The sequence below is a fragment of the Ursus arctos genome, unplaced genomic scaffold (genome assembly GCF_023065955.2).
Source record: "Ursus arctos isolate Adak ecotype North America unplaced genomic scaffold, UrsArc2.0 scaffold_19, whole genome shotgun sequence".
NCBI classification, from domain to species: Eukaryota; Metazoa; Chordata; class Mammalia; order Carnivora; family Ursidae; genus Ursus; species Ursus arctos.
Genome location: NW_026622863.1, coordinates 27,445,191 through 27,471,230, shown reverse-complemented (window position 1 = coordinate 27,471,230; position 26,040 = coordinate 27,445,191). Strand labels below are relative to the sequence as shown.

Here is a 26,040-nt window from a genome sequence, read left to right as displayed (position 1 = left end):
CCAAAATTCTTGGCAAAAAATATATCATTCAAACCTGCCTATGTAGACGGTCTTAAATATGCACAAGAGGTTCTTGGATAGAAATACAAGCCTAAAAACAAAAGCAGCTAATATTTATCAAACTGTTACTTGCCTAGGGCACTATTCTAAACCTTTACACAATTCTGCTAATCCCCACAACAACCCAATGAGATGTGCAGCCATTATCCCTATTTTATAGGCAAAGAAACTTGTAACTTGTTCATGGACCTCCCATGAATACTGGAAGAGCTAGATTCAGCCCCAGACAGTATGGCTCCAGGTACCACACTCTTAACTATCTGTGCTTCTTCATCAATATGACCTTTATGAATCAGGGACAGATGCACACAGTACATTAGCAGTTCTCAGAGTGTGATCAGGTGACCCTTGGGACCCCTAAGACCTTTTCAAGAGTTCACGAAGTCAAAACTACTTTCATCAGAATATTAAGATGTTAGTTGACTTTCTCACTCTCATTTTCTCATGAGTATACAATGGAACTTTCTAGAGGTTACATGACATACGATACTGCAGCAGATCAAATGGAGAAGCAAATAGGAGAATCTAGCTACTTCTATTGAGCCAGATATTAAAGAGATTTATAAAACTGTGAAATAATGCCACTCTTCTTATTAAATTTTTTTTATTTTGGAAAACACAGCCATTTTCATAAAAATGTAGTATTTATACTAACATTAATAGGTTTGTTATTTAAAAATGAATAAATACATGTTTTCAGATATTCTCAGTTTTAATTTCCAATATGGTAATTATCAATAGACATAACTCACATAAACAAAAGCTTTTTGGGGTTCCTCAATAATATTTAATAGGGTAAAGGAGTTCTGAGGTCAGAAAGGCTGAGATTTACTGAAATATATCAGATAAATGGGTAATCTAATTTGGTCTATAGCATAAAATCACTTATGGTTTAGCATATAAACACACACACACACACACATATATATATATATTAGTCCTCTCATGTTTCTTTTTTTTTTTTTAAAGATTTTATTTATTTATTTGAGAGAGACAGAGCGCACAAGCAGGGGGAGTAGCAGAGGGAAAGGGAGAAGCAGGGAGCCTGATGGAGGACTCGATTCCAGGACTCTGGGATCATGACCTGAGCCAAAAGGCAAACGCTTTACTGACTGAGCCACCCAGGGGCCCCAGTCCTATCACGTTTCTGACAGAAATAAAAACTCTCCCTCTGCTGGAAACTGAAGGGAGAAGAAAGCTTAGTATTTCCCAAGGCCACAAATATGTGTGTGTGGTGGGGTGGGGGGTAATAATGCATGAGTGTGTGTGCACGTGGGTGCACTAAATGGACTATCCGAAGCTTATCTCGGCCACTTTGACTGACACTTTACACCCCCCCCAGGAAGCAAAACTTCCTGTGAGCACTCGAAGATTTAAAAGTGACAAAGGGGGCGCCTACGTGGCTCAGTCAGTTAAATGTCCAACTCTTGACCTCAGCTCAGGTCTTGATCTCAGGGTCGTGAGTTCAAGCCCCATGTTGGGCTCCATGCTGGGCATGGAGCTTACTTAAAAAAACAAAAAAATAAAGGTGACAAAGTAGGGTCCCCAACTCTCCTTCTAGAATTCTATGCTTGAACAGACTTGGTGACTGAAACAGACCAGGAGGCAGTGGATACATCTGGGTATATCCATTGTCCTGGGAACTCAACAGAGAACTGTCTATGAAAAACAACAACTAGCCACAGGCTAGATCTGCTACTGCATTGTCTTAGGCCTTGTGCGACATCGAGCTTTGGTCAGCAATTCATAAAATGTGTGCTGTGAGATGCTAAAAGAAGGGGCCAGAAAATTCCAGGTATAACAAAGTAAACTTGGATTTAGTATGCTGAATGGCACTGGGCACCTTTAAGAGAAAGATGTAATTTGCAAACTTGCTAAATCTCAGTTGTCCACAGAACCCACTACGCCCATTGTAGCTTTTAGTGAACCACTTTTGCAGGACTAATGCTCTAAAGAACATACACTTTGGGGGACATAGGTCTACACTCTGGGATGGGAAGACTTGGACCTGTTTTCACCCACACAGGCTTCCATGGAATTCCTCAACATCAGCCTAGCAACCATCTCGGCAGACCTCACTCTGTGTTCTTAGACCAGAGGAGACGTGAACTGTGTCCTCTGGTGCCTGGTCTGAGTGAGGGATGGTTCCTGGGCTGTTTCCCAGCTTAAGAGCCATCCATCCCATCCCATGTATTCATGGGAACAGACAGACAATCAAATTGGGGTTGGCTTATACCTAAGGAAGTCCAGAAAACAGTGAATGGCTTTCACTTACCTGTGGGGAAAAGGAAACTGTAGCTAAAAGGGGCCATTCAAACCGTATCACGTTCACTTGGCTGTGATTAGTGATTGTGAAGCTCACACTATAGCTGTTTCCAATGTGGCAGTCCCCGAACTGGATGTGGTCCACCAGCGCAGCTATGGACAGAAGCAGAAGGCCTGTGAGTCCTCTCTGGCCTCCTCCTAGGGCTCACTTCCCTGAGGAGGCAGCACCTGAAAGACATGAAGCCCTACCCTCATGCATCCCTCCCTCCCCTGATGATTCTTTCGGAAAAATTTAGAGTCCCTTAGCTTAAGCTTTCCCTCCTTGGGAAATCTGTCTGTTCATTTGTCCGTCTGTCCAACCACCCATCCATCCATGGTCCACCTTGGCCCTCACCTCCAAGAGAAAATATAGGTCCCCAACTCCATTTGTTTGCTGAAACAATACTATTAAGGGTTAAACTAAGATAAAATACAAAAGTCCTTTTTAAACCTGAACCATAGATAGATGATGAGAAATTTTTAGTATCAGTATGTCCCATACAATACTTTGGGACACACAAATAATAAAAAAAAACTCTTCGTTTTTTATCTGAAATTCAAATTTAACAGGAACTCCTGTATTTTGATTTTCTAAACCTGGTAACCCTATTATAAGTATGAAATCTGATTTCTGGACTAGGGTTCACTGCTGGCTCCTGCTTGACCCCTGACAAGAAAGATGTCACCCGGTAGCCACAACCAGGGGTGAAACACCGTATATATGAGGAGTGTTGATTTTAAGCTGTGTAGACTGTCTGATGCTACATTCTAGCATATATAATAAGGCTCCTAGAAAAATGATGAGAACGTGTTTATAACTCATGTCATACCAATTAGCTACACAGTTAGGGTGCTTAACAAGTACTTTCTGATGATAATGATGAAATAAACTTTCTTCTACCACAAAGAATATAGTCACCCAAAGGAAGCTGCAGTGCATGATGGACCACAGAGGAGCACGTCTTAAGCTTTAATATACACATGAGTCACTCAGGATCTTGCTACAATGCACCCTCGGCTTCAGGAGGCCTGAGGCGCTGGGGTGGGCTCCGCCATTCCCATTTCTGACAAGCTCCCAGGTGCTGCTGACGCTGTCGGTCCTCAGACACTGCACCGAGTGGGGAGGCTACAGAGAATGATGTTCTAGAGGTGGCACAAACCTACACCTTCTTTAATGAAAGAAGCCCATGGTTTCTCTTGGAACGTCTAGGATACACGGCTCCCATGAGACAGACAATGCCGATACAAGCCGGCTGAAAGAAACGGGCAAAACTAGAGAGACATGTGCTCCCTTAGCTCATCTGGAATTTGAATTTTGAGTTTCACTTGTTAGCTAAACTGGAATTAGCTAAAACTATAAGCTCCCCAAGGCAGAGACTCTCCTCGTACTCTTTGCAGCTCCAGGGCTCAGCATAGTGCCTGGTACAGGCATGCTGATGATCAAGAAGTGTTTCTCAAGGGAACGCGTGATTGAGGGCATTGTCTGAGCCATGAATGGCAGGGCATACAGTAACGAGGAGCAGATGCTTTCCCAAATTCCCAGGAAGCTGGCTGAGCTGTTACTTAAATTTCAGTCTTATTTAAAATGACCCAAGCCAAGAGTTGTCAATACCTCACTTCCTTTTCTCTCACCTGCTACCAAGTCCTCCATAGTATTTTCCTCGAAGATCTCAGAGATCTCTGGGGCCTCAGGGCTGCTGGAAACCACCAGCCCATGGATGTTGCCCAAGGTGATGTCATCCTCGTAACTCTCTCCCACCATGTGGATGATTGTCTCCTCATACTGGTTATCGATCACTGACAAGTGGATGGTGCCTGTCATTCTCCCAACCTTCTGGGATTGGAAAACGACATCGAATCCAGCTGTGTTCCCAGGAGGAACAACCAGGGAGGCCGTGTGAGCTTTCTTTGCTGCAAAGAGAAGAAAAAGAGAGAGAGATGAAATCTGAACGAGTTTAAAAGGAAGATGTAACCAAAAAGATCCTGGCTCAAGGGAGGGCAACCTTAGTGTGGGAATGAGCCTTACCTACAGAGGCACTGGTGATGAGACTGGGCATCCCACTCTGGCCGGGTCCTTATTAGTTCCCTAATAAAACAGCTCCTGGGACCCATCGCCCTCTAGAAGCTATACTCCCCCTACCTACCTTTTGCATGTGGTTTGTTCTCCTCTGTGATGTAGATGTAGGAGGTGGTGGGGGTCCCTTTCAGGGAGAAGACGCCTAGCTGGTCCCTCAGATCAACATGCAGCTGGCAGAAGGAAAGCAAAATCGAGTGTTAAGCTTACAGGCAGCTCATGGGTTTTGAGTCTGGATTGAGATATGGTGCTGTTTTGGAAGTACCCAAAAAGTTATCGTGCCCAGTGCTCACTTTTTTGAATTTCTTACTAAAAGGGAAATAAAATAAATATTAGACCTGGAGAGGAAAGTGAAAGTTTAGTTCAGTCCTTATTATCCAAGTAAGGAACCGGAGGTCCAGAGAGTAGAGGTGACTTTCCAGATCACCCAGCTACGCAGTGTCAAAATGGGCTTGCTAAGGTCTCTGCTATTGACAGAGGCAGCTATAAAATATACTCTAGACTAATAATGGAAATGAATACTCGTCATTCTGTAAAGGCTTACGTAAGTATGAGTTCCTAAAAACAAGTATCTCCTAGGTACTAATGCATCAGCTGCCTGATAGTGTCGTACTGAGCAGCCTGCCGAGTTAAAAAGAAAACCAGAGTGGGCTTCTGCCTTAGGTGAAGAAAAGGGATGTTTTCTGGACCACCACAGCTGATTGAAAATCTAAAGCCAATATATCTGATTTTGGGTATGAGAAATCAGCAGACGGTTTTAGAAGTTAGTCGTGCTGGCACCATCATAAATACGATTGAACAAGATAAGAAATGAGGCAAAAAGAAGAAAGAAAGAATGATACTACATAGGAAGCTTCTGAGATAAAAATAATTATATGTTTAGAAACAACCTTAGTAAGAAACTATATGGAGGAGTTATATGAAAAAATTGACATAAAAAAAGATCTGGGTAAATGGATGGAAATTCTAAATGTTGCTCCGGAGAGCCTAAATACTCTAAAAGTAGAAATTCTTCCCAAATAATTCACAGGATTCCCAACTGGATTTTTTTTCTTTGAGGAACATTATAAAATTATGTCTAAAGTTCATTCAAGAGAATAGATTTGTAAACAATGTTAAAAAAAATTAGAAAAGTGGGGAATGGGTAAGCAGGAATTTACTAAACTAGATGCTAGAACATTTTATAAAGCTATAGTAATGGAAACAATACAGGTAACAATGGAAACAAACTAGGTAATGTAGACTCAAAACAAACAGAAAAATAGGACAACGACAACAAGAGCAACACATTTTTAAAAGCATCACAGAGCTAAGTAGATGGTGAAGAGTGAGCATGGGAATCCAGAGAGTCTAGCCTACATTTCTGGGCTGTTTTTGACTTCAAGTGTTTGCCAGTCTAGAAGAGATAGGTGGGAGGCTCAGTTATATTTTTGATGGCCTCTTGGTGCTAAGAGGGCAAAAGTCTTGTGAAAGGTGGGTGTTTTCTTTCCTGTACACTGAGACCCCAAAGGACCTGCTGATAGGACCAAAGACAGGCTGGATATAACCCAGCTCCCCCAAGGGGAGCAATCCTGTTCTGAGTCATATTTAGGAAATACCAAGCCCTAAAACTAGATTTAGGTGATCTTGACTTTCTAATGTCCCAACGTACTTGGCAGAAGCAAATGAAAATTGTCTCTGAAGAAAATGAATATCATCCTTAGTCTTGTTATTTCTAAATAATTTTTCAAATATAATACTCAACACAGGATCAAAGATAGACTAGGCACATGAGGAGAAAGGACTCTAGATTTTGGAATGACCAGGTATAGATGGCAAAATGGTTGTGATTACTATGTTCAAGAAATAAAGCCAAGTCTGACAATTTCAGCACAAAACCAGAAATCTTCAAAACTTATTATGTGTATTTGAAAAGCAGCCTAATAGAATGTCTAGAACTGAAAAATACAGTAACTTAAGAACTCAATGGAAGGTTTAATAACAAATTAGATACGGCTAAAGAGAAAGTTAATGAGCTGAAGACAGGTCCCAAGAAATTATGCAGAATGGAGCCCAGAGAAAAACGGATGGAAAATGCAGTGAGGTGGTGAGACTATACAGGGAACAGGGGGAAGGTCTTCCAGATACTGAACTGGCCTCCCAGAAGGAGAGATGAGACAGAATGAAATAGGAGCAATATTTCAAGACATGTTTGGAATTTTCCACAACTGATTTAAGACATCAGTTGCAGAATCAAGAAGCCTGGTGAATTCCAAGACGGATAAATGAAAAGAAATCCATACCCAGGTACATCTTAGCGAAACCGCAGAAGACGAACACAAAGTGTTAAACAAAGCCAGAGGAAAAAGATGACCTTAGCAAAACATTTTAGACACAGTGGGCAACAGTGGAAACCGGAACACACTGGAATGAAGGCTCTCATTTGCTGTGAGAAAAAAGCTGGTGAGTGAGAGTTCTAGAGCCAGTAAAAATTACATTAAAAATGAAGGAGAAGTGGAGATTTTCAAATACAAGCTGAGAGAATTCACCGCCAGCAGACCTGCGTTGAGGAAATAGTACAGGATAGTCTTCAGCGGGTAGGCAAAGGATCTCAGATGGGAAGATGGATAAATAGGAGTGAAGAGCAATAAAAATGATAAATACATGGGTAAATCGAAATGAGCTTTAACTGTATGAAAAACAAAATCCAACAACAAGGGCACCTGAGTGGCACAGTCGGTGAAGGGTCTGCCTTCTGTTCAGGTCATGATCCCGGGGTCTTGGGATCGAGCCCCACATCAGGCTCCCTGGTCAGCAGGGAGTCTGCTTCTCCTTCTGCCTCTACCCCTCCCTCCCTGCTCCTGCTCTGTCTCTCACTTTCTCTCTTTCTCTCTTTATCTATAAATAAATAAAAAAATCTATATAAAAAAACCCACCCCAACAAGATAGTAAGAACATCTTGTAGGGTTTAAAATATAGAAAGAATTCAAAGCCTCCCATGAGTTGTCCTTACTCTACCCTTCTATTTTTATCTCCCACTGCTCTTCTATCCCCTGTGCTCTCATAGAGCTGGGTGCTTACTCTTTCCTGTTTTGTACTGGACACATTTTTTTTGCTTCTGTGCCTTTGTCTGAATAGTTTTCTTTGTCCAGCTGGGATGCACTGACTGCCATGCCCCCTTCCTGAAACCCAGCTGTCCTGCAATGCCCAGCTTCCATGTCATTTTAGAGTGAACTTTTCCTTGATTCCCCTAGATGGGAGTAGATCATTTTAAAAAGTCCTACAGTTCTTTGTAGAACCCTTACACAATTTATCACTTTTTTTTTTTTGGTAAAATAAGGATGTGAACAGAAAAAAAAATAAAAACACAATTTAATTGCTGAACCAAGAGTCCCTTGAGATGTGGCATCTCTCACCCCTACTGAGGTTTCTTTTATTTCTTCCTTATTAAAAATGCAATGTTCATTACAGAAAAAAGGGAAGGACAAAGAAGACGCCAAGAATACCCACAGTCCTCCCCACTCAGCGCAGGGAATATCCCTGCACACTGATTCACAGAGTAACCATTGGTGAGCCGTGTAATCTGCTTTCTTACACTCCGTAAGGGCAGACACTGTGGCTGACTCGGCTCTGCGTGTCCCGTGGCTTACACAGGTTAATGCATGAGGAATGTCAAAGAAGCCCCCATAGGTCAGGGATGGCAGAGACCTCAAGGTCAGAAGTCTTACTTCTGAGTCATTCTTCTCCCTTTCCATCCCGTACTTCACCTCCCGCGGTACCTGGGCAGGGATGGTGCCACTGTTCTTGAGGATGAGGGGCAGCTTCTCTGACTGGCCGAGCAGAAGCCTCTTAAAGAGGAGCAAGGGGTTTCCATATTGGTTGCAGAGAACCGGCCGCACTATGGTCACCCGAGGGAGGTTCCCTTCCCCGACGATATCAAACACGAGGCTTCGGTTCCTGGTCAGGTTGCTGCAGGGAACAGGAAGATGGAGGCCTGTCAGCCCGGCGTGCCAGGAATGACATTCCATCCTCATCCTGCAGGGGGCATGCTGGGGAGCTGGTACCTGGGCAAGCCATCCAAGGTGGCCTCAAAGATGCACTGGTAGGTCTGCATGGTCTGCGGGGTGAAGGTCACCGTGACAAAGGCATGTGAGCGGCTGGCAACACACATCTTAGTAGGTTCCACTTCAAAAATGTCGGTGATTCGGGCAATAAGCTGGGGAGGGAGAGCAGGGATTAGCGTATGATAGCACTTTATCTGTCCCCATCTCGTGGCAGTGTTTTGGGAAGACTGTAGGGACCCCAGCAAGGCCTCAAAAGGATTTTTTCATTTTTAAGGGTGGCATGTGGGATTCAAGACTGACTATCCCCTTTTATTTTAAGTTGAGGGCATTAAGGTTTCTTTGCTCTTTTCAAGTGACAGTTTGCAAATTAGGGAGGAAGAAAATATACGTCTGCAAATCTCCTGGCAAAAACCTATCTTTGAGAAATCAGGCTTGTTATCTTTTCATGTTTTTAGTGCAGAACAGGAAGAAAGCCTTCATGTCCAGAAAAAGGTCAGAGAGAAATGACTGGATGTCACCAGGGCCCTAGAGAAGTCATAAAAGGGATGAGATAGTCTTTGAAACCCTACCCTTCTGTGGTGCCAGTCCCCTGGGAATACACACACACACATACACACACACATACACACACTCTCTCTCTCTCTCTCTCCCCCCGAGGCTCTAGACTAGGCCACCCTCCAGTGATCTCCTTGCCACCATCAGCCATGTGAACATTGCCAGCTCTGGTGCCCAAAGACCCCTGGGCTAAGATTCCACCTTTGGGCAGAGGACGAAAGCAGCTGAGGTGAGATTAGGCAGTATTTGCAGTGCATCTGATTGGCTATTGACTGAGCCCTCTCTCTTGATATCCTGAATTTTCTGTTCCACTGTGAGGAAAAAAGACCTCACTATGGTCTGACTTGGAGAGAAAGGGAGCTCTGAATCTACAGGCCCTGAAATGGGCACTTATTATTTACCTGCACGTGGATGAAGCTTGGCTTTAAACATAGCCTGTATCCCTAGGCTTCATTTCCCTAACTGTAACATGAGGAGATTATACAGAGTCTGATAATACAAACTTTCTGGGAGGATGAACTGAGGCAATACATGTAAATAATTTAACACAGTGCCTAGCATGTAGCAGGGGTCAATAAATGCTCATCCTTTCTCCTTGCCCTTATAATCTGACATCCCCCAAACCCTCCTTACAAGACAAATGGGCAACATGAGGCAGCCTGCCTGAGATGGCACTCATCTTTGGCTTGCCCCACAGTGCTTCATTATATGCTTAGCTGAGTGTTTGATGGATGAGTGAGTTGCTCATTGGTGTGTACCACTTTAAAACCCAGAGGAGGCACCCACCGGGACAAATGTCCCAGTGGAGGAGGCACCCACTGGGAAAATGCCCAGTGACGTCATGGGACTTCCAGCAGGGCCTGAGAACCAGATAATCTCCACTCAGGTCTAGCAGCTCTAGAGCAGGGTTTCCAAGAGCTCCTTCCAAGGCTGCATGCCAACTACAGTGGGCTAGGGCCATTTAGGGCTGCTTACCTTGTTGGAGATGGGCTTAACTACAATGTTCACATCACAGGCAATCTTTCCCGCATTGCTGATCTTGAACCGAGCCTTGGCCTGATGGCCCACCAGGACGTTGCAGAAGATGAACTTGTTCTCATCCTCCACAAAGAGCCCCCCACTCTCTATGGTCTGTAGGATGTTGAGCAGAGTGGCGCTGCTACAAATCTGGTGCTCCTCAAATATCAGGGCATTGTTGTCAGTCACAAAGGCTGGGGAGAATGAGAGACGAGGCCTCATAGCCCAGTTCCTGCTCTCTGTAATTGCTAATGTGAAGATTTGGATTCTGACGGAGGACAGTCATAGAGGAGATGTAGGGGAATTCACATGAGGGGGTAGGAGCGATGGCACAGATTCTATCATCTCTTTCTTTTCTGTACTGTTCTTGCTGGTTGTCAGACCCCAGCCATATGTTCCTCCCATTGGTAAGGAAAGGTTAGATCAGGGATCTGGGGTGGGCTTAGGAAGGATGGGGGCATTTGGCCCATGTTGGTGCGATGCTGTGGGGTGCCTATAGTCAAAGCAAGAGGAGTTCTCTCTGCACTTTACCTGAATCTTGCTTAAAGTTATAGCACGCATAGTCACTGACCATTGTTCTCTGTGCATATGGTGCCCATAGGGAATGGCCGGATTCAGTGTTCCTGGGTCCTGTGCCATATCCCATTACACCACGATTCCCAGATAATACTATTTGTCTGAGAATCCTCTACCAAACTCAGGAAGACTAGGAGTTTAAAGCGGCACATCTTTCAGGTGTACATGCCTTGTAAGTCTTTAAGGAAAAATATGGCTGAAGACACTAGAGGAAGTTCTAATGACCCAAAGGAAGCACGTGGCCATATTTGCTAAACATTTGCACCATGGGAGGGGGAGGGTCTTTTAAGGGGGGTGCTGTGCAATTTGAGTGCCCAATACCTGGTAGACAGGCTTCGGCCAGTAAGCTGTAAGGAATGCCAGCGGGCTGGTCTCTTGGGTCTCGGTCAGATATATCGATTGCTATGAATTCCTCACACCTCCCCATGGGGTCAGCCACGCAGTCGACAGTGATGACCTGCATTCCTCCGGAAGGGATGGAGCCAAACCCAGGGTACACAGTGAAAATGCCGTGCGTGAAGCGAGCCTACAAGAAAGGTAGAGGGGCGGGCGGGGTGGAGGCAGAGGGGGTGACAGAGTTGAGAGATGGTGTTGAGAGGGACCCCTGGGGCCTCTCCCCACAGGCTTTCTCTGAATCCCAGCTTTCTCCCGGAGGCAGGGAAGGCCTGGAGAGTCTTCAGGGATGGGCTCCCTCAATGCTTCTTTCTATGCACATTCCCTCTGACCAACTGCGACTGAGTGGGAGCTGAAGGAAACAGACATATTCCACATTGCGCAACTCTTACCCATACGGGAATCTGCTGGCAGAGGGGGCACAGACGGAGCTCTGGTTAACACTGTAGATTTCTGAGTCAGATACTCATGAGTTTGAATCCCACCCCTGCTGTATTTTAACTGTTTGACCTTGGACAAGTGACTTCTCTGAGTCTCAGTTTATCCATGAAATGGGGCTAAAGCCCCTACGTTGAATCACTGGAGGCTTCAAAGGAAAAAATGTGTGTGAAGTACTTCACATAGATAGCATCAGGCACAGAATTAGTGCTCAAAAAATGGGATATTATCATGCACTCCTCTGGTTCCTGCTTCCTTCCTCTTCTTCTCCCCCCCCCCACCCAGCTTCATTGACATATAATTGACATATGACATTGTATAAGTTTAAGGCTACAATGTGCTGATTTGATACTGGTATATACCACAAAATGATTACCACAATAAGGTTAGTTAATATCCATCAGCTCAAACAGTCACCATTTTTTTTTTGTGATGAGAACATTTACAATCTACTCTTTCAGCAACTTTCAAGTATATAATACAGTATTGTTCACTAGAGTCACCATGCAAACATTAGATACCCAGAACTTATTCATCTTATAACTGGAAGTTTATAACCTTTGAGCAACATCTCCCTGTTCCCCCTCCCACTCCCAGATCCTTCTGATCACATTGGGCTGAGGATAATCCAGGATAATATCTCCCCATCTCAAGGTTCTTGATGTAATCATATCAACAATGTTGATCGCCTATCATCAGGGAGATGCAAATCAAAATCACAACAAGATACCAACTCACACCTGTTTGAATGGCTAATGTCAAAATTATTATTGTGCACTGTTGGTGGGAATATAAATTGGTGAGAGGGGAGGGTTTGGATAAGAAAATGGTTGAATGTTGTCTCAAAGGAGCAAGGTCACAGTGAAGGCAAAGAACAGCTGGAAAGGGTGGACTCAAAAAGTGGGGAGAAAGGAATGGTGGTCAGAAAAAGAAATCTTAGAAATCAAGAGTTCAGAAGCACCTCAGTTTCCTTTGATGTGAGATCCAGGGTGTGACCTTGAGAGTGAATTGCCAAGGTGGGAGAGCAGACAAGGTCATTGGAACTGAAAGGTAGGGTCCTAGAAAGAGGCTGCCTTACTGAGAGCAAAGAAGATACAGTAGGTGAAGAAGGCAAAACAAACAAGCAAAAGTGAACAAAAAACCCCCAACCCCAAACATACGTATATTAGAAGGAATGAGAAACATGTAGAAAACTTTGTATGTTAATTAAATAGAAGGCTTCTGTTGAAGAGGAAAATACTTAAGAAGACATAAAAACCAACATGTAGAAAATTCAATCCAAATGCAATCAATAATTATTGATGTCCAGAGAGTGCAGAGCACCTACTTTCTCTTATTTTTGCCTTCAATGCATGTGTGGTGGTTGGAGCTGCAGCAGCCATCTTGGAACCATGAGGAAAATTCAAGAGACTCACAGAGTTCAAGGAGCTTCTAAGCTAACACAAGCAACTGCCTACCTTATTTAAACATATTCTAGGCAAACCATAAAAGACACTTAACTCTAGAAAACAAACTGAGGGTTGCTGGAGGGGAGGTGGGTTGGGGGGCGGATAACTGGGTGATGGACATTAAGGAGGGCATTTGATATCATGAGCACTGGGTGTTATATACAACTGATGAATCACTAAATTAATAAAAAAAGAAAGAAAGAAAAAACCCCATATCCAATAGTTTAGAACACTAATGTTGGATTTTCTGTTACTTGTAGCTAAATATAATCCTAATACATAAGCAAGTCTTCCTCCTCTATGAAGCCTTCAATGACTTTTAACAGTTACCAGGAACAGCAGAACTTCATTCCTTCATCTTTCTGGAGCTTCTCCCTCCACACACACCTCAATTATAGTGTTTACCACGTTGTTGACCAATTGCTTATTCACCCTCTGCCTTTAATGAGTGTCTAAAATATTTCCTCTATATCCATTCAGAACCATATCAGACAGTGTTAAAATGTTTGCTTTAATTGATAAACATTATTTAGAAAACTCAAGAGGAGAGGGAAGTCTATTGAATTTACGCACATAATTGCCTGTCATGTTTTTACTTCCTTCTTGATGTTTCCTAATTCCCTTCTTTTTTTCTTTTTAAGATTTAAAAAAAGATTTATTTATTTATCTGAAGGGGTGAGGGGAAGGGGCAGAAAGAGAAGGAGAGGCAGAATCTCAAGCAGACTCCCCACTGAGTGCGGAGCCCAACATGGGGCTCCATCTCACAACCCTGGGATCATACCTGAAACAAAATCAAGAGTTGGATGCTTAACCGACTGAGCACCCAAGAATTTTTTTCAAGAAATCTCTACCCCCAATGTGGAGCTTGAACTCATGACCCTGAGATCAAGAGTCACACATGCTCTACCGACTGAGCCAGCCAGCTGCCCCCACAATTCCTTCTTTTATTATTTACTTTCTGTTCAGAGAACTTCCTTTAGCCAGTCTTTTAGGAAAGACTTGCTGGTAACAAATTAATTTTCCTTCATTTGAGAATGTTTTAATTTTCTATTTATTTCTGAGGCATAGTTTTGCTCTATGTAAGATTCAGGCTTCACAGTTATCTACTTCCTGTGCTTGCAAAATGTTGAGCCACTTTCTTCTGGCCCCTATGGTTTTTGAAAAGAAATCTGCTGTCATTCAAATAGTTTCTTTCCTATATGTAAGGTGTCTTTCTTCTTTCACTGGTTTTAAGATTTTCTGTCTTTAGTGTTTAGAAGTCTGACTATGATGTGTGTGCGTGTGGATTTATTTAGGTTTGTCCTATTTGGGATTTGCCCCAATTCTTGAATCTACAGGTTTACTAAATTTGGGAAGCTTTCAGTCATCATTACTTTAAGTACCTTTTCAGCCCAACCCTATTTCTTTTCTTTATAATCTCTACCTCCAATATGGGGCTCAAACTCATGACCCGGAGATCAAGAGTCACATGAGAACACTCTCTACCAACTGAGCCAGCCAGGTGCCCCAGCCCAATCTTATTTCTTATCTCTTTCTGGAACTCTGATGATAGGGATATTAGATTTTTTTCCACAGGTCCTTCAAGGTCTGTTCATTTTTTCTATTAATTAGACTCAAACAGATTTTTCAATAGAACTCAAAACAGAGTATATTTTCTCTCTTGTTTCGACTGGGTAGAATAATGGCTTCCCAAAGATGTCCACATCCTAATCCCTGGAACCTGTGAATATGTTACCTTACATGGAAAAAAAAAACCTTTGTTGGTATGACTAGATTAAGAACCTTGAGATGGGGAGACTATCCTATATTATCCTGGGACCAGTATGATCACAAGAGTCCTTATACATGGAAGAAGCAGACCTAAGAGAGTTAGAGGGGGATGTGACTATGCAAGAGGCTGGAGTTATGTGATGTGAGAAGAAATTGATCCATCGTGGCTGGTTTTGAGGATGGAGGAAGGAAACCATGAACCAAGAAAGACACATGTTCTTTAGAAGCTGGAAAAGGTAAGGAAATGGATTCTCTCTCAAAGTCTCCAGAAAAGAATACAGCTTTGCCAATACCTTGATGTTAGCCCAGTGAGACCTATGTCAAGCTTCTAACCTACAGAAGTGAAAGCTAAAAAATTTGTATTGCCCTAAGCCACTACGTTGAAGTAATTTGTTATGAGAACAATAAGAAAGAGAGATAGGAATTTCTATTGTTCTGTCTTCAAGTTCATGGATTCTTTCCTCTGTCCCCTCCATTCTCTTGTTGAACTCACCAAATGAGTTAACTTTTGGTTATCTTTTCACTTCTAAAATTTCCATTTGGTTCTTTATATCTTCTCTTGCTTTGCTGAGAACTATGTTTTCGTTTGTTCCAAGCATGTTTGGGATTGCTCTTTGAAGCATTTTTATGTTGGCTGCTTTATGAACTTTGTCAGATAATTCTAACAGTTATATCAATGCTGGCACCTATTGCCTGTCTATTTCCAGTCTGAGATCTTCCTGGTTTTTGGTATGATGCATGATTTTGATTTGAAACCTGGGAATTTTGTCTGTTATGAGACTCTGGATCTTATTTAAATCTTCTGTTTGAGTGGGCTTTCTCTGACACCACTCTGGCAACGGACATGGGAGCACCGCCTCGTTACCACCAGGTGGGGTGGTGGTCCTGATTCCCCACTTGGACTTCTCACAACTGCTAGACAGGGGTGGCAGTTCCTGGTCCCCACTAGTCCTAGACAGATACCACCCTGGTCGGGAGGGGTAGAGTGCATTGTTGCTTCTTCTGCTGATGCCTTAGGGTAGGGAGGTCTATTGTGGAGGAGGGAGGGACATCTCATTACCATTGGGTTGGGGTGGAAGTCAAGGCTTCCCATGTGGTAGCTTCACCAACAATGATGGAGGTGGTAGGGGATAATGAAAGCCCTACCTCCCTACTGGGCATTCCTGAACACAACAGGAGGTTGGGGCACCTCAGGACAGCATGGATAGGGTATAAATCTAGACTCCCCAATGGTCTTTGCTAGCAGCGATTGGGAAGGGCTGCAGATTTTCTCGTTGTGTTTAACTATTATAGAATAGTTCTTATCTGAAAGTTTTTTTTTTTTTAAAGATTTTATTTATTTATTTGACAGAGATAGAGACAGCCAGCGAGAGAGGGAACACAAGCAGGGGGAGTGGGAGAGGAAGAAGCAGGCTCATAGCGGAGGAGCCTGATATGGGGCTTGATCCCACAACACAGGGATCACGCCCTGAGCCGAAGGCAGACGCTTAACCGCGGTGCCACCCAGGCGCCCCTTATCTGAAAGTTTTTTTTAACTTGCTAGGCTGCTCTTTTCCAGGTCCTTTGGCTAGTGGGAGCACGCTTTTGTTGGGACTTTTTTGGGTCTGTGTCTTGATATTTCTGTGTTGCTGGCCCCTTTAGCACCCAGTTTTAGATATATGAAGCAAAAAGAAAACTCAGAGAACTCACCAATATGATGTTGATTGGGTCCCAAGGACCCTAGCTGGTCTGATCTTTTTCTATCTTTTAGTCTTCTAATTTTGTTTTGCACACAATGTGCAGGGTTTTTAGTTGTCCTTAGTTGGGCAGAATAAAGAAAGGTATATCTACTTCATCTTACTAGAGCAGAAGTCTTAAAATCTGCTTTTATTTAACCCAGTCCAAATGGGCTTTGTTTCTTATAAACAGATGATTCTTGATTAAAATATATATGAAGAGGTGAAACTTAATTTTAAGGCAATGAGAACCAATGAAGGTTTTAAAACAAAAGAGGATATCCAAATTAAAAGTCAATGCCTTGCCTGAAAATGAAAGTGGTATTTCAACAGAATTAGTATTCCTGCCACAGTAGGTTCAAGTCCTGCTAGCCTAGGGAGGTATATGTTGCAAGAACTAGGCAGGAGGGAACTCGTAGGGAGGTGGCCTTACAGGGTTCCTTTGACAAGGAAAAGGCTGCTCACCTGGTTTGTGACGTTTACTTCTTTCTGTACAGCGTCAGAGAACTTGGTTCCTTTGGAAGTGCTAGCCTTGTAGAAGCTCTCGCTTTCCCGGGATCTTGCATGCCTAACATGGCTGACTCTGATTAAAGAAGCAAGAGCACACCCTCAGGTTGGGGGTGACATTAAATACCACCTGTCTGCTAATTGTATGGTCTCTTCTCCCAGGAAGGGGGAGATAGCCAGGGGGGCATCTGGGAAAGTCAGCTTATTTACCATTAGCCAACCTCATTTAACAATTGTAAGAAAACTATGTAGTCACTGGACTTATTAAATATGATTCGTAAGGACACTGAAAATTACTGCAAGAAAACAATACTATTTAAGTGTTTACTTCAGTTCTCTGGAAAGCAGTGTGTGAAAATTATTTACAGAAAATCACTTGTAGAAAAATCTTTAACCCGATCTTACTTTTAAAAATGAAATGTCAAATAAACTTAAGTTCTGTCCCTTTTCTTCACATTTATAGTCATGGTGTTTTTAAACTGAGTTTAAACAGTAGTTCAAACATAGGTTCTGGTAGCTGTTTACTTCACTTGAAGCTAGTTTACCCAATAATTAGTTTGTCTAGAGACCAGTTAACCCACAATGTCAAATGCATTTGAGGTGCAATCTTAAACTTTGAGAGTTTTTTATAGTTGAGCATTCATTTGCTTAATGACCAGAACAACTAAAGTTCAACCCCCTTTGGGTATTTTGCATGAATTTGTACACACTAAGATGAAAAACAAATGAAAATTAAAAACAATATAAGCAAATACAAATACATCATAATATCTATAAACAGTATTACATTATTATAAAATAAATGCTTAAAAATTAAGTTGAAACTAAATTTGGAAAGAAGAGACTATCTTTGTGTGTGTGTGTGTGAAGCAAATATTAGTATTACTAAGCAAGAATCATTCACCAACCTTTATTATAAAAGCCACTGGGAATAAAAGGTAGGGTTGTTTTTTTTTTTCTCTTTCGAAAGAGACTTTGGTTAGCTTAACCCAAATTTTCTTAATAGGTTCAAACTTAGCCACAATGCAAGAGGATATCTACAAAAATGCAAAACAATTACAAACAAGGTATGTCTGATTTAAAACAATTAACTGGAAAGTCATTTTAAATTAATTAAATAATTAATTAGGGAGTCAGTCAGGACAAAGAGCCTTGGGAATTCGTAAAACCATCCTTATTTTGTTAAAAAAGAATATGACCCTCAAAAGCCAAAAGCACTCAAAAAGGTAAATTGTTTTAGTGAATTGATTAAGAGTTGCCTTGTGAAGAATACAGAGTTTTGCCGTTGGGACAACTAAGCAAGCTGTTGTGACACATTGTCTTCATGCAGAGAAGGTCAAAGCAGGCCCACTACGGAAGGCGGCAGCCCGCTTCTCTCATCTACATTTCTGGGGTACCTTCTGCCACCCCCCACATGAAGCACAGCTCTGATTTCTTTTGACTTAGCTTGTGGTTATACTAGTCCCCCAACATCCTACAGGACAATAAATAGGACAGTGACTTACTGTGAGTCCTGTAACATGCTGGAAGCACCAGGGCAAGAGACACAACCCCACACAGAAGACTTTACATTTGTTCATTTAAATCTAACCCACGTCTGACAGCAGTAAGAAAGCATATGATATCCGAGGGCAGAGATGTGGGTTCAGAACTGAAATCTACTGGTGACTTCTTGCCTAATCTTAGATGAGCCATTTCTACACCTTAGTGACCTCACCCCGTAAAAGTGATTGGGTGTATTTAGATAAAATATATGAAAGTTCTTTGTAAAATACAATGCACTAATTAACCAGGGAATGGCATGAGTTAAGTAAAGACTTGTTATACGCAACTAATGAATCATCGAACTTTACATCAAAAACCAGGGATGTACTGTATGGTGACTAACATAATAAAATAAAAAAAAAATTATTATATTAAAAAAAAAAGTAAAGACTTGGCTTACGCTTTCTTTTGATGAATGGGGCTCTCCCCCGTCAGCCTATAGAGGGCGTACTTGAAGTCAGTAACACCTTGATTTTCTATGGTGAAGGTGGTGCTTTTCCGAGTGCCACAGATCAAAGCCCCAAAGTTGATGACAGAGGAGGGGCTGATGTTGTATTTGGAGTACACTGCATTCACGGAAAACTTAATTGGGATGCTGGCAATGATTTCACCTCCTTCTGTGATATTGGGCTCAATAATCTAGAAAGGGAGGAAGGATTGGGAAGATGTCAGCCCCTATGCTCCAGAATTTCCAGGACTGTCTATTTCATTCTTTGTTTTCATCACTGACATGAAGTCAATTTCATTCTTCCTTTCATTTTCTTTATATTATTGCATCAACACTATTAGCAAATACTGACACCAAACTTACTATGTACCAGCCATGGATCAATGTGGACTGACTTGACCTCCTCTTTCACTTCCCCACTCTTCTCTAGCATTTGATGACTGAACTCAGCTCCTCTGGTGCTCCCCAAAGATCAGGGGCTCTATTGCTTGTCTGGCACTCTCGATTCCTGATGACTCTGCACAACCCCCACCTGACCTACTCCTGCGTGCTAGCTGGGGACCAACCCTGGAGCATGGGCTAGACCATGTAGTCTTCTTTTCGACATGAGTCCCACAGTCCTGCCACTGAGTGAATCCTCCCTTCGAGCTGTTTTACCTGACAGCGCAGAACTGGCTGGTGCTCAATCTTCACTTCCTTTTTTGCACGAAATAACACCTGGACATTTGTGGGCTTTTCCGTTGAGGTTAATGAGCCCTTCTTGGGTTGGACTGAGATCATAGAATTTACATTGGTTGACAAAATCCCTAAGGAGTCCACAGAAAAGCTGAAAGATAGGAATGAAAGGTCAGTGGAAGTCATTATGGGGAACCCAAGATACCAGAGGGGAAACTCCAGACTATTGAGTGTCTGCCATGTCTCTGGTCCTGCTTAAGCACTGTGTCTAGAAGTGCCCACTGTGCTTTGTACTCTGTAAGCACCCCTCTGCAGCCAGGATTGACTAGGCCAGGAAGTGATGCTAGAGGCAAAGACAGCCATCTCTAGCCTGAGGTCAAGGGGTGCCTTTGCAGGAGATCTCTGTCCAACAGGGACACATGATGCTGGATAAGGACCAACTAAATGAATTCATCTTTCTGTCTCTCTGTTTCCCTTCCTCCCCTCTCTGAGACTGAATACAGCACACACACACAGGGAGCAGTGATGCAGAAGCCAGGGGTTCTAAAGAAGGAGAGAAAGTGGGGGGGCAGAAGCCATTTAACAGAGGTACTTGGAAAGGGAGGCCATGGCCCAATGGGATTGAGATGGAATCCACAGAGAGCCGCGGACTCATGAGAATGGCAGAGGGATTGGAGCAAGAGCAAGGAACTGAAACAGGGGTGGGACACCTGGAGCTGCTGTGGGGACCTAGATGTCATCGCCACACTCCAGGAGACCTGGCGACTCCATTGCTGCATGATGGGTGCCTGAGCTTCCTCACCTCTCTGCAAGTCCCTTCAATGAATTTTGATCACCTGCTCCATGCTGAGGGTGACTGGTCCCCATAACCTAGAAGAGCAGAACTAATGCTCCGTGATAACCTACCACAAAACTCATAAGCCGGCAAGATTCCACTCAGCGCTAATTCTAAGGTGACAGTGGCTTTCTCCTAAGTTTGTTAAGCTTCTATTTATATTTATATTTTTCAATTTATGGGTCTAGTAATGGTAGCCCTGAGCTAGGACCTCTCTCATTTCAGCCTTCTTTTAGCAGAAACGAAGCTATCACGAATGCATGGAATTTCTTCTAAGTCTGTAAGGGGGAAAGTCCTTTTATCAACTGCAAATTCTACGGAAGGATCATCTTTCACAGAATAGATTGGCCATAGGTGCTGGTCCTGCCCCCAAGGGTTGTGTGGCCCTGCCTGAGTGACCGCCTCCCTCCCCCAACCCAGCGCCACCCTTTCCTGTCTGAGAAATCTCTTATTTAGTGCTTCATCTTTCATCACAAGAGGTGAGCATAAGCTGGAGTTCCATTCCACGAGGCCACCATTTGGGTTTTGTAACACAGGGGTTCTTAACATTAAACAAAGAAGATTGGAAAAAGCCTGTTTTTTCACAAGAAATCTTACACGGAATGCCAACTTATGAAACAGATAGGAGCCAAAAGGAGGTCAGGAGAGTTGAAGGCCAGGTCCCTGTCTCCAGTCTCTCCCTCCACCCCCAGGACCTCCCCTCACCTAGTACGTCTTCCTCCCAACATTTCCTTCCGAGTGTCTCTCCCACCCCCAGACCCCTGTGGCTCTGGGTACTTTGAGAGGGACTTTAAGGGTCCCTGTAAGGCCAGAGTTGAGAGTAGTGTGAAAATCTCTGCTCTTAGCAGTTGGAATTCCATTCATTTGAAGCCCGAGAGAGGCTACAAGCAGAGATGGTTCTTACGGTTTCCTCAATGAAGTTTCTGTTTTTTATCTCCCAGGTAACACTATTCTCCCCATGCGTGGAGGTGGACGACCATACGCCTGATGGTTTTCAGGTTACCTGAACATGATCTCGTATTTGCCACGGTTCTTCAGTTGCAAGGGCTGCTTTGCCTCTTCCATGACCTTCACGATCCCAAAATCGAGGCCTCCCTCAGCTCCTGCAGAGGCCAGGGTGGGTGGGGGAGTGGACGGTGTGGGAGTGAGAAGCAGGGGAACTTCCTATTGAAGTTCATGTGGAAAATCTATGATGACAAGTTCAGAGAAATTGTTTTCTGAAAACACCGTGGCTGACAAAACCTCCTGTAACTGAGTCTCGGCAAACAACAACAGACTCTGCTCCTGCACCAGCTCAACTTGGGAAGCTCCCTCTGGCTTCCAGCTTAGGACCACCGTCCTTCCTTTCACGCCTTCCGTTAGCTCAAACTTCCATAAAATTTTTTTGTATCAAGTGTATAATAAAAGTAGTTAGAATATTACATATAAATTTGTATTGTTTTACTTAGCACTGCATCATAAGCATTTCCCCACATAATTAAAAACTCCTTATAAATGTGATCTTAATGTTTATATAATACACCATGATATGCTGTTCCATAATTTACAATATTATTTCTATGGTAATACAGATATTACCAATATTCTTGACAGATTTTTAGGTTCTTTCCAATCCTCCATTATTACAAATAATGCTGCAATAAATATCCTTGTACATAGATTCATGACATCTAGGCAAACATGCAGCTCTCATGTTTTGTGAATCTTGCTGAAGAGGAGAGCAATTAGGAGAAGAAAGAATAATGGAGAACTGCATGCTAAAACGGATGGATCTAACCTGGGTGTGAGGGCAGTGTGGTGGGCAGAATAATGCCTTCTGTCCCCAGAAGGTGTTCCCGTCCTAATCCCTGGAACCTGTGAATATGCTAGGTCACATGGTAAAGGTTGTTAATCAGCTGACTCTATCTATCTATTTATCACCTGACTTTAAAAAAGAAAGATTATCCTGGATTCTCTGGGTGGGCCCAATGTAATCACAACAAAAGCAGAAGAGGAAGACAGAAGCAGGAGAACCAGAGAGATGGTGGCGTGAGAAGAACCTGACCCAGTGTTGCTGGCTTTGAAGATGGAGGAAAAAGGACTATGGGCCAAGGATGCAGGTAGCTTCTAGAAGCTGGAAAAGGCAAGGAAATGGATTCTCCCCCAGAGCTTCCAGAAAGGAATGTGGCTCTGCTGACACTCTGATGTTAGCCCAGTTAGATCAGTTTTGGACTTCTGACCTCCAGAACTGTAAGATAATGAATCTGTATTGTTTTGAGCCACACAGTCTGTGGTAATTTGTAACAGCAGTGATAGAAGACTAATGCAGGTAGGAAGATAGGTACCTACTCCTGGATAGTTGTTCAGAAAAGAGTTCTGCCAACTTTATAATCATGGCCACCCCTTGTCATCTCCAGTTGGAGAAACCTAAGATTTGTAGTCATGTTGGTGACATGACTCTGGGACTTGCATTACTATTTGCTGAAATTCCATGCCCTCCCCAACAACCGCTAGTCTTCCTCTACGTAAAAAATACATTGCATTAAAAGATGTCACTTCTAAACACCCCTTCCTTGAAGGGGTCAACAGACCTTTGGGGAAGGTGATGTCCAAGGCGACGTCATAAGACTCTGCAAAGATCAAGATGTTTTCAATCTGAACGACACCAACAAGATTGTCTGCATCTAAAACCTGTTAGGGTAAAAGGGATTCTTCAGTAAAAGCAAGATCCACAGGGGGCTTGGAGCTTGAACTGCGTACCATGCACTGGGAACGATGAAGGAGATATGGTAGAGAATATTTTAAAAATGTATTTAGCTTTTGTCTTCACTGAGCACTTGGTATGATTAGTGTTCTCATAACATCCTTTGGGAAATGCCAGTGTAGACAATCGATATAAGAATGGGGAAAAGCGACTGCATTTTTCATCCTGTCCACTTATGAGGTTTAAGTTATTTGCGTGATTTTCACTGCCTTATTGAAGTTGGGTCTGTGAGTATACATTGCAGAAAAGTGTTGTTTGGAACTTTTCAATAAAATAAACCTGAAGAGCATTTTTCTGACAGTTGAAATGGAAAAGTTGCACTTTGTAAATCATCCTTGCTTTACTAATTTTATAAATCTGAGTTCTTCTGTTCTTTGCTTCTGGTTCAACCTGTAGAAAAAGTGCTAGATTTTCATAGAAAATAAGTGTTTAATGTTTCTCTTCAGGAAATTCCAAGTGTTTTATTTAAGTGAACACCTTTACTATTCAAGTTGGAAATGTGTAAAAAAAAGCAAGCCTGCCCCTCCCAGTTGCCCACTGTGCCCTCCCTCCCTTACGGTCCTCAGGAGCACCTGAACTTGTGTCAGGTGTCAGCTGGACCCAACTCTTAACTCTTGAGACAAACAAGGGGTGATAAAGTGTCCATTCATCAAGGGGAAGAGCTGTTGGGGGGAGGGGTAGCTCTCCTGGACGGCCCTGCCTCTCTGTTGAAGCCTCAAGTTGAGAAATGAAGTCACCAGCTCCCCATGACCTGTGGTTTGGTGCCAAGCGGGAAATTTGTAGCCGTCACCAAACTCAAGTTTCAATTCAGAGCTTCCAACTTTTCTTTCATCAGGAATTTTGCCAATGTTTCACAGAGCAAATTGGACCGACTTCAGTTTTACCTTCTTTTGCTGCTCAGCCTCTGACAGAGACGACAAAGAGGACTGGCAGCAGGAGGAAAAACAGGACAAAGAATTTGGATTATCAGCCCCAGGATTTACACAGTATCTTTCTCCTGATAGACGCCTTGCACCCAGAACATTCTATTTCCTTTGCTTTCTTATTGGAGTGGGGGGTGGAGATTAAATTTTGTAATTGGGGGAAATAGGATGAACAATTCAAAAGGTACACAAATAAAATAAAATGAGTTCACCACAGCATTTTCCAAAGGGACCAGAAAGCAAGGCATTTCCTCACGTAGAGGTTGAAAGAATATAATCTGGGGAAGAGAAGCCTTAGACCACTTTGAGGCGCCTGAGGGGAAACCCACTGTGTCTGCTTTGACTGGAACACACAGGGATGCCATATCATCCCTAAAATAAAGAAATGTTTCCATACCAGTTGGTAAACAGCTGTCACATGACCTCTCCAAGTAACCCCTCTTGCCTGCCTTCCCCACCACTCCCACCATGGGAACCCCTGGAGGTCCCGGGATCCAGCAACAGAAGGAGGAAGCTGACACAGCTGGGACCCTACACCAGCCACGTGGCCTGGGTTCCTTGTGCAGAGGTCTGTGTCTGTGTAGAGAATGGTGTTTAAAACGTTGACTATCACCCTCTGATATTCAAAAAAATCGTTGATTAAATGAATCTATCAGTATCTGTGTTCAGCTACATTAAGGACTGTCATACATAGGTGATAAGAGACACTGGATCCATTGAATGGACCCAAAAGTAGACACAGGATTAATTCATGTGAGTTACAGTTGGAAATCTGAACCCAACCCAAGGAAGAATTAATAGTCAGACCTGTTCAAAGGAAGATCAGGCTGCTTTGAGTGTGGGTAAGTTTTCTATCCCTATAAGTATTCAAAGAGAAGCTTGGGTAATCCTTTGATTGTTGCAGAACTGATGCAAGCATCAAAAGTCAATGACATTCATTCATTCACTGTTCATTTTACAGATTCATTTTACATTTACAGGTGGCCATGTCTTAACCCCTGGAACCCGTGAATGTGACTTTATTTGGAAAAAGTCTTTGCAGATGTAATTAAGTTAAAGATCTCGAGAGGAGATCATCCTGGATTATCTGGGTGGGCCCTAAACCCAGTGACAAATGTCCTTGCAAGAGACAGAAGAGGAAAAGACGCAGGCGAAGAAGGCCAAGTGAAGACAGAGGCAGAGACTGGAGTGATGCAGCCACAAGCCCAGGAACTGGAGCCACCAGAAGCTAGAAGAAGAAAGGAAGTCTTCTTCCCTAGAGGCTTCAGAGAGAGTGTGACCCTGCAGACACGTTAATTTCAGACTTGTCTTCCAGAATTGTAGGAGGATAAATGTGTGTTGTTTTAAGCCACTTAGTTTGTGGACATTTGTTACATCAGCTCTCGGAAATGAATACAGATGATGAGCAAGTCAGGCAAGACCTTGTCCTGATGGAGTTCACTTGAGAAAGTAAAGAAAGAAACAGGCTATGTGCCAGGGGGAGGCGCTCTGAAGGATAGAGAAGGCAGGGTGAGTGATTGCACGTAATGGGATTTCTTCTCTGCAGTGATCAGGGGAACCCAGTTGGAGCAGTGCTGTTTAGTGGACCCCACAGAGCCTAGGGGCAACATTCTTGGCAGGGTTGCTGCAAGGCCAAGGGCCTGGGGCAGGAAGAAGCCAAGAGACCATGTGACAGGGCTGATGCCTGAGAGCTAGGGTAGATACTGAGGCAAGAAGGGCCTGAGAAGCTGTGGGGACCCTGGGCTCGATCCTCACCACAGCTGGAGCCAGCGGATTGCTGCAGGGAGGAGAGGGGCCTGACCTGACTGACCCGGAGCCGGAACTGGGCCTCCACTGAAGTCCAGGCGAGAGAAGCCCCAGGCAGCCTGGGAGATGGAGGCGGCAGCAGTGTGGGCAGAGGAGCGGGTGGGCGGGAGATATGCTGGGAGACAGTCGGAGGAGTGGGGGCCGGAGGGCAGGCTGTCAGGGGAA

The 26,040-nt window shown here is 43.4% G+C and overlaps 1 protein-coding gene across 1 annotated transcript in view; it reads right to left on the bottom strand.

The window, feature by feature from the left end:
* The window catches only part of HYDIN (HYDIN axonemal central pair apparatus protein), a 375,249-nt gene that overhangs the window by 53,409 nt on the left and 295,800 nt on the right, over nt 1-26,040 (bottom strand). Inside the window, exons 54-65 of the mRNA XM_057314225.1 lie at nt 22,974-23,073; nt 21,407-21,506; nt 19,551-19,719; nt 18,846-19,084; nt 16,859-16,976; nt 10,951-11,155; nt 10,012-10,247; nt 8,482-8,633; nt 8,197-8,386; nt 4,509-4,611; nt 3,997-4,275; nt 2,336-2,478 (exon numbers count right to left, since the gene is read on the bottom strand). Of these exons, the coding sequence (XP_057170208.1) occupies nt 2,336-2,478; nt 3,997-4,275; nt 4,509-4,611; nt 8,197-8,386; nt 8,482-8,633; nt 10,012-10,247; nt 10,951-11,155; nt 16,859-16,976; nt 18,846-19,084; nt 19,551-19,719; nt 21,407-21,506; nt 22,974-23,073 (2,034 nt within the window). The remainder of the gene's footprint in view (nt 1-2,335; nt 2,479-3,996; nt 4,276-4,508; nt 4,612-8,196; nt 8,387-8,481; nt 8,634-10,011; nt 10,248-10,950; nt 11,156-16,858; nt 16,977-18,845; nt 19,085-19,550; nt 19,720-21,406; nt 21,507-22,973; nt 23,074-26,040) is intronic.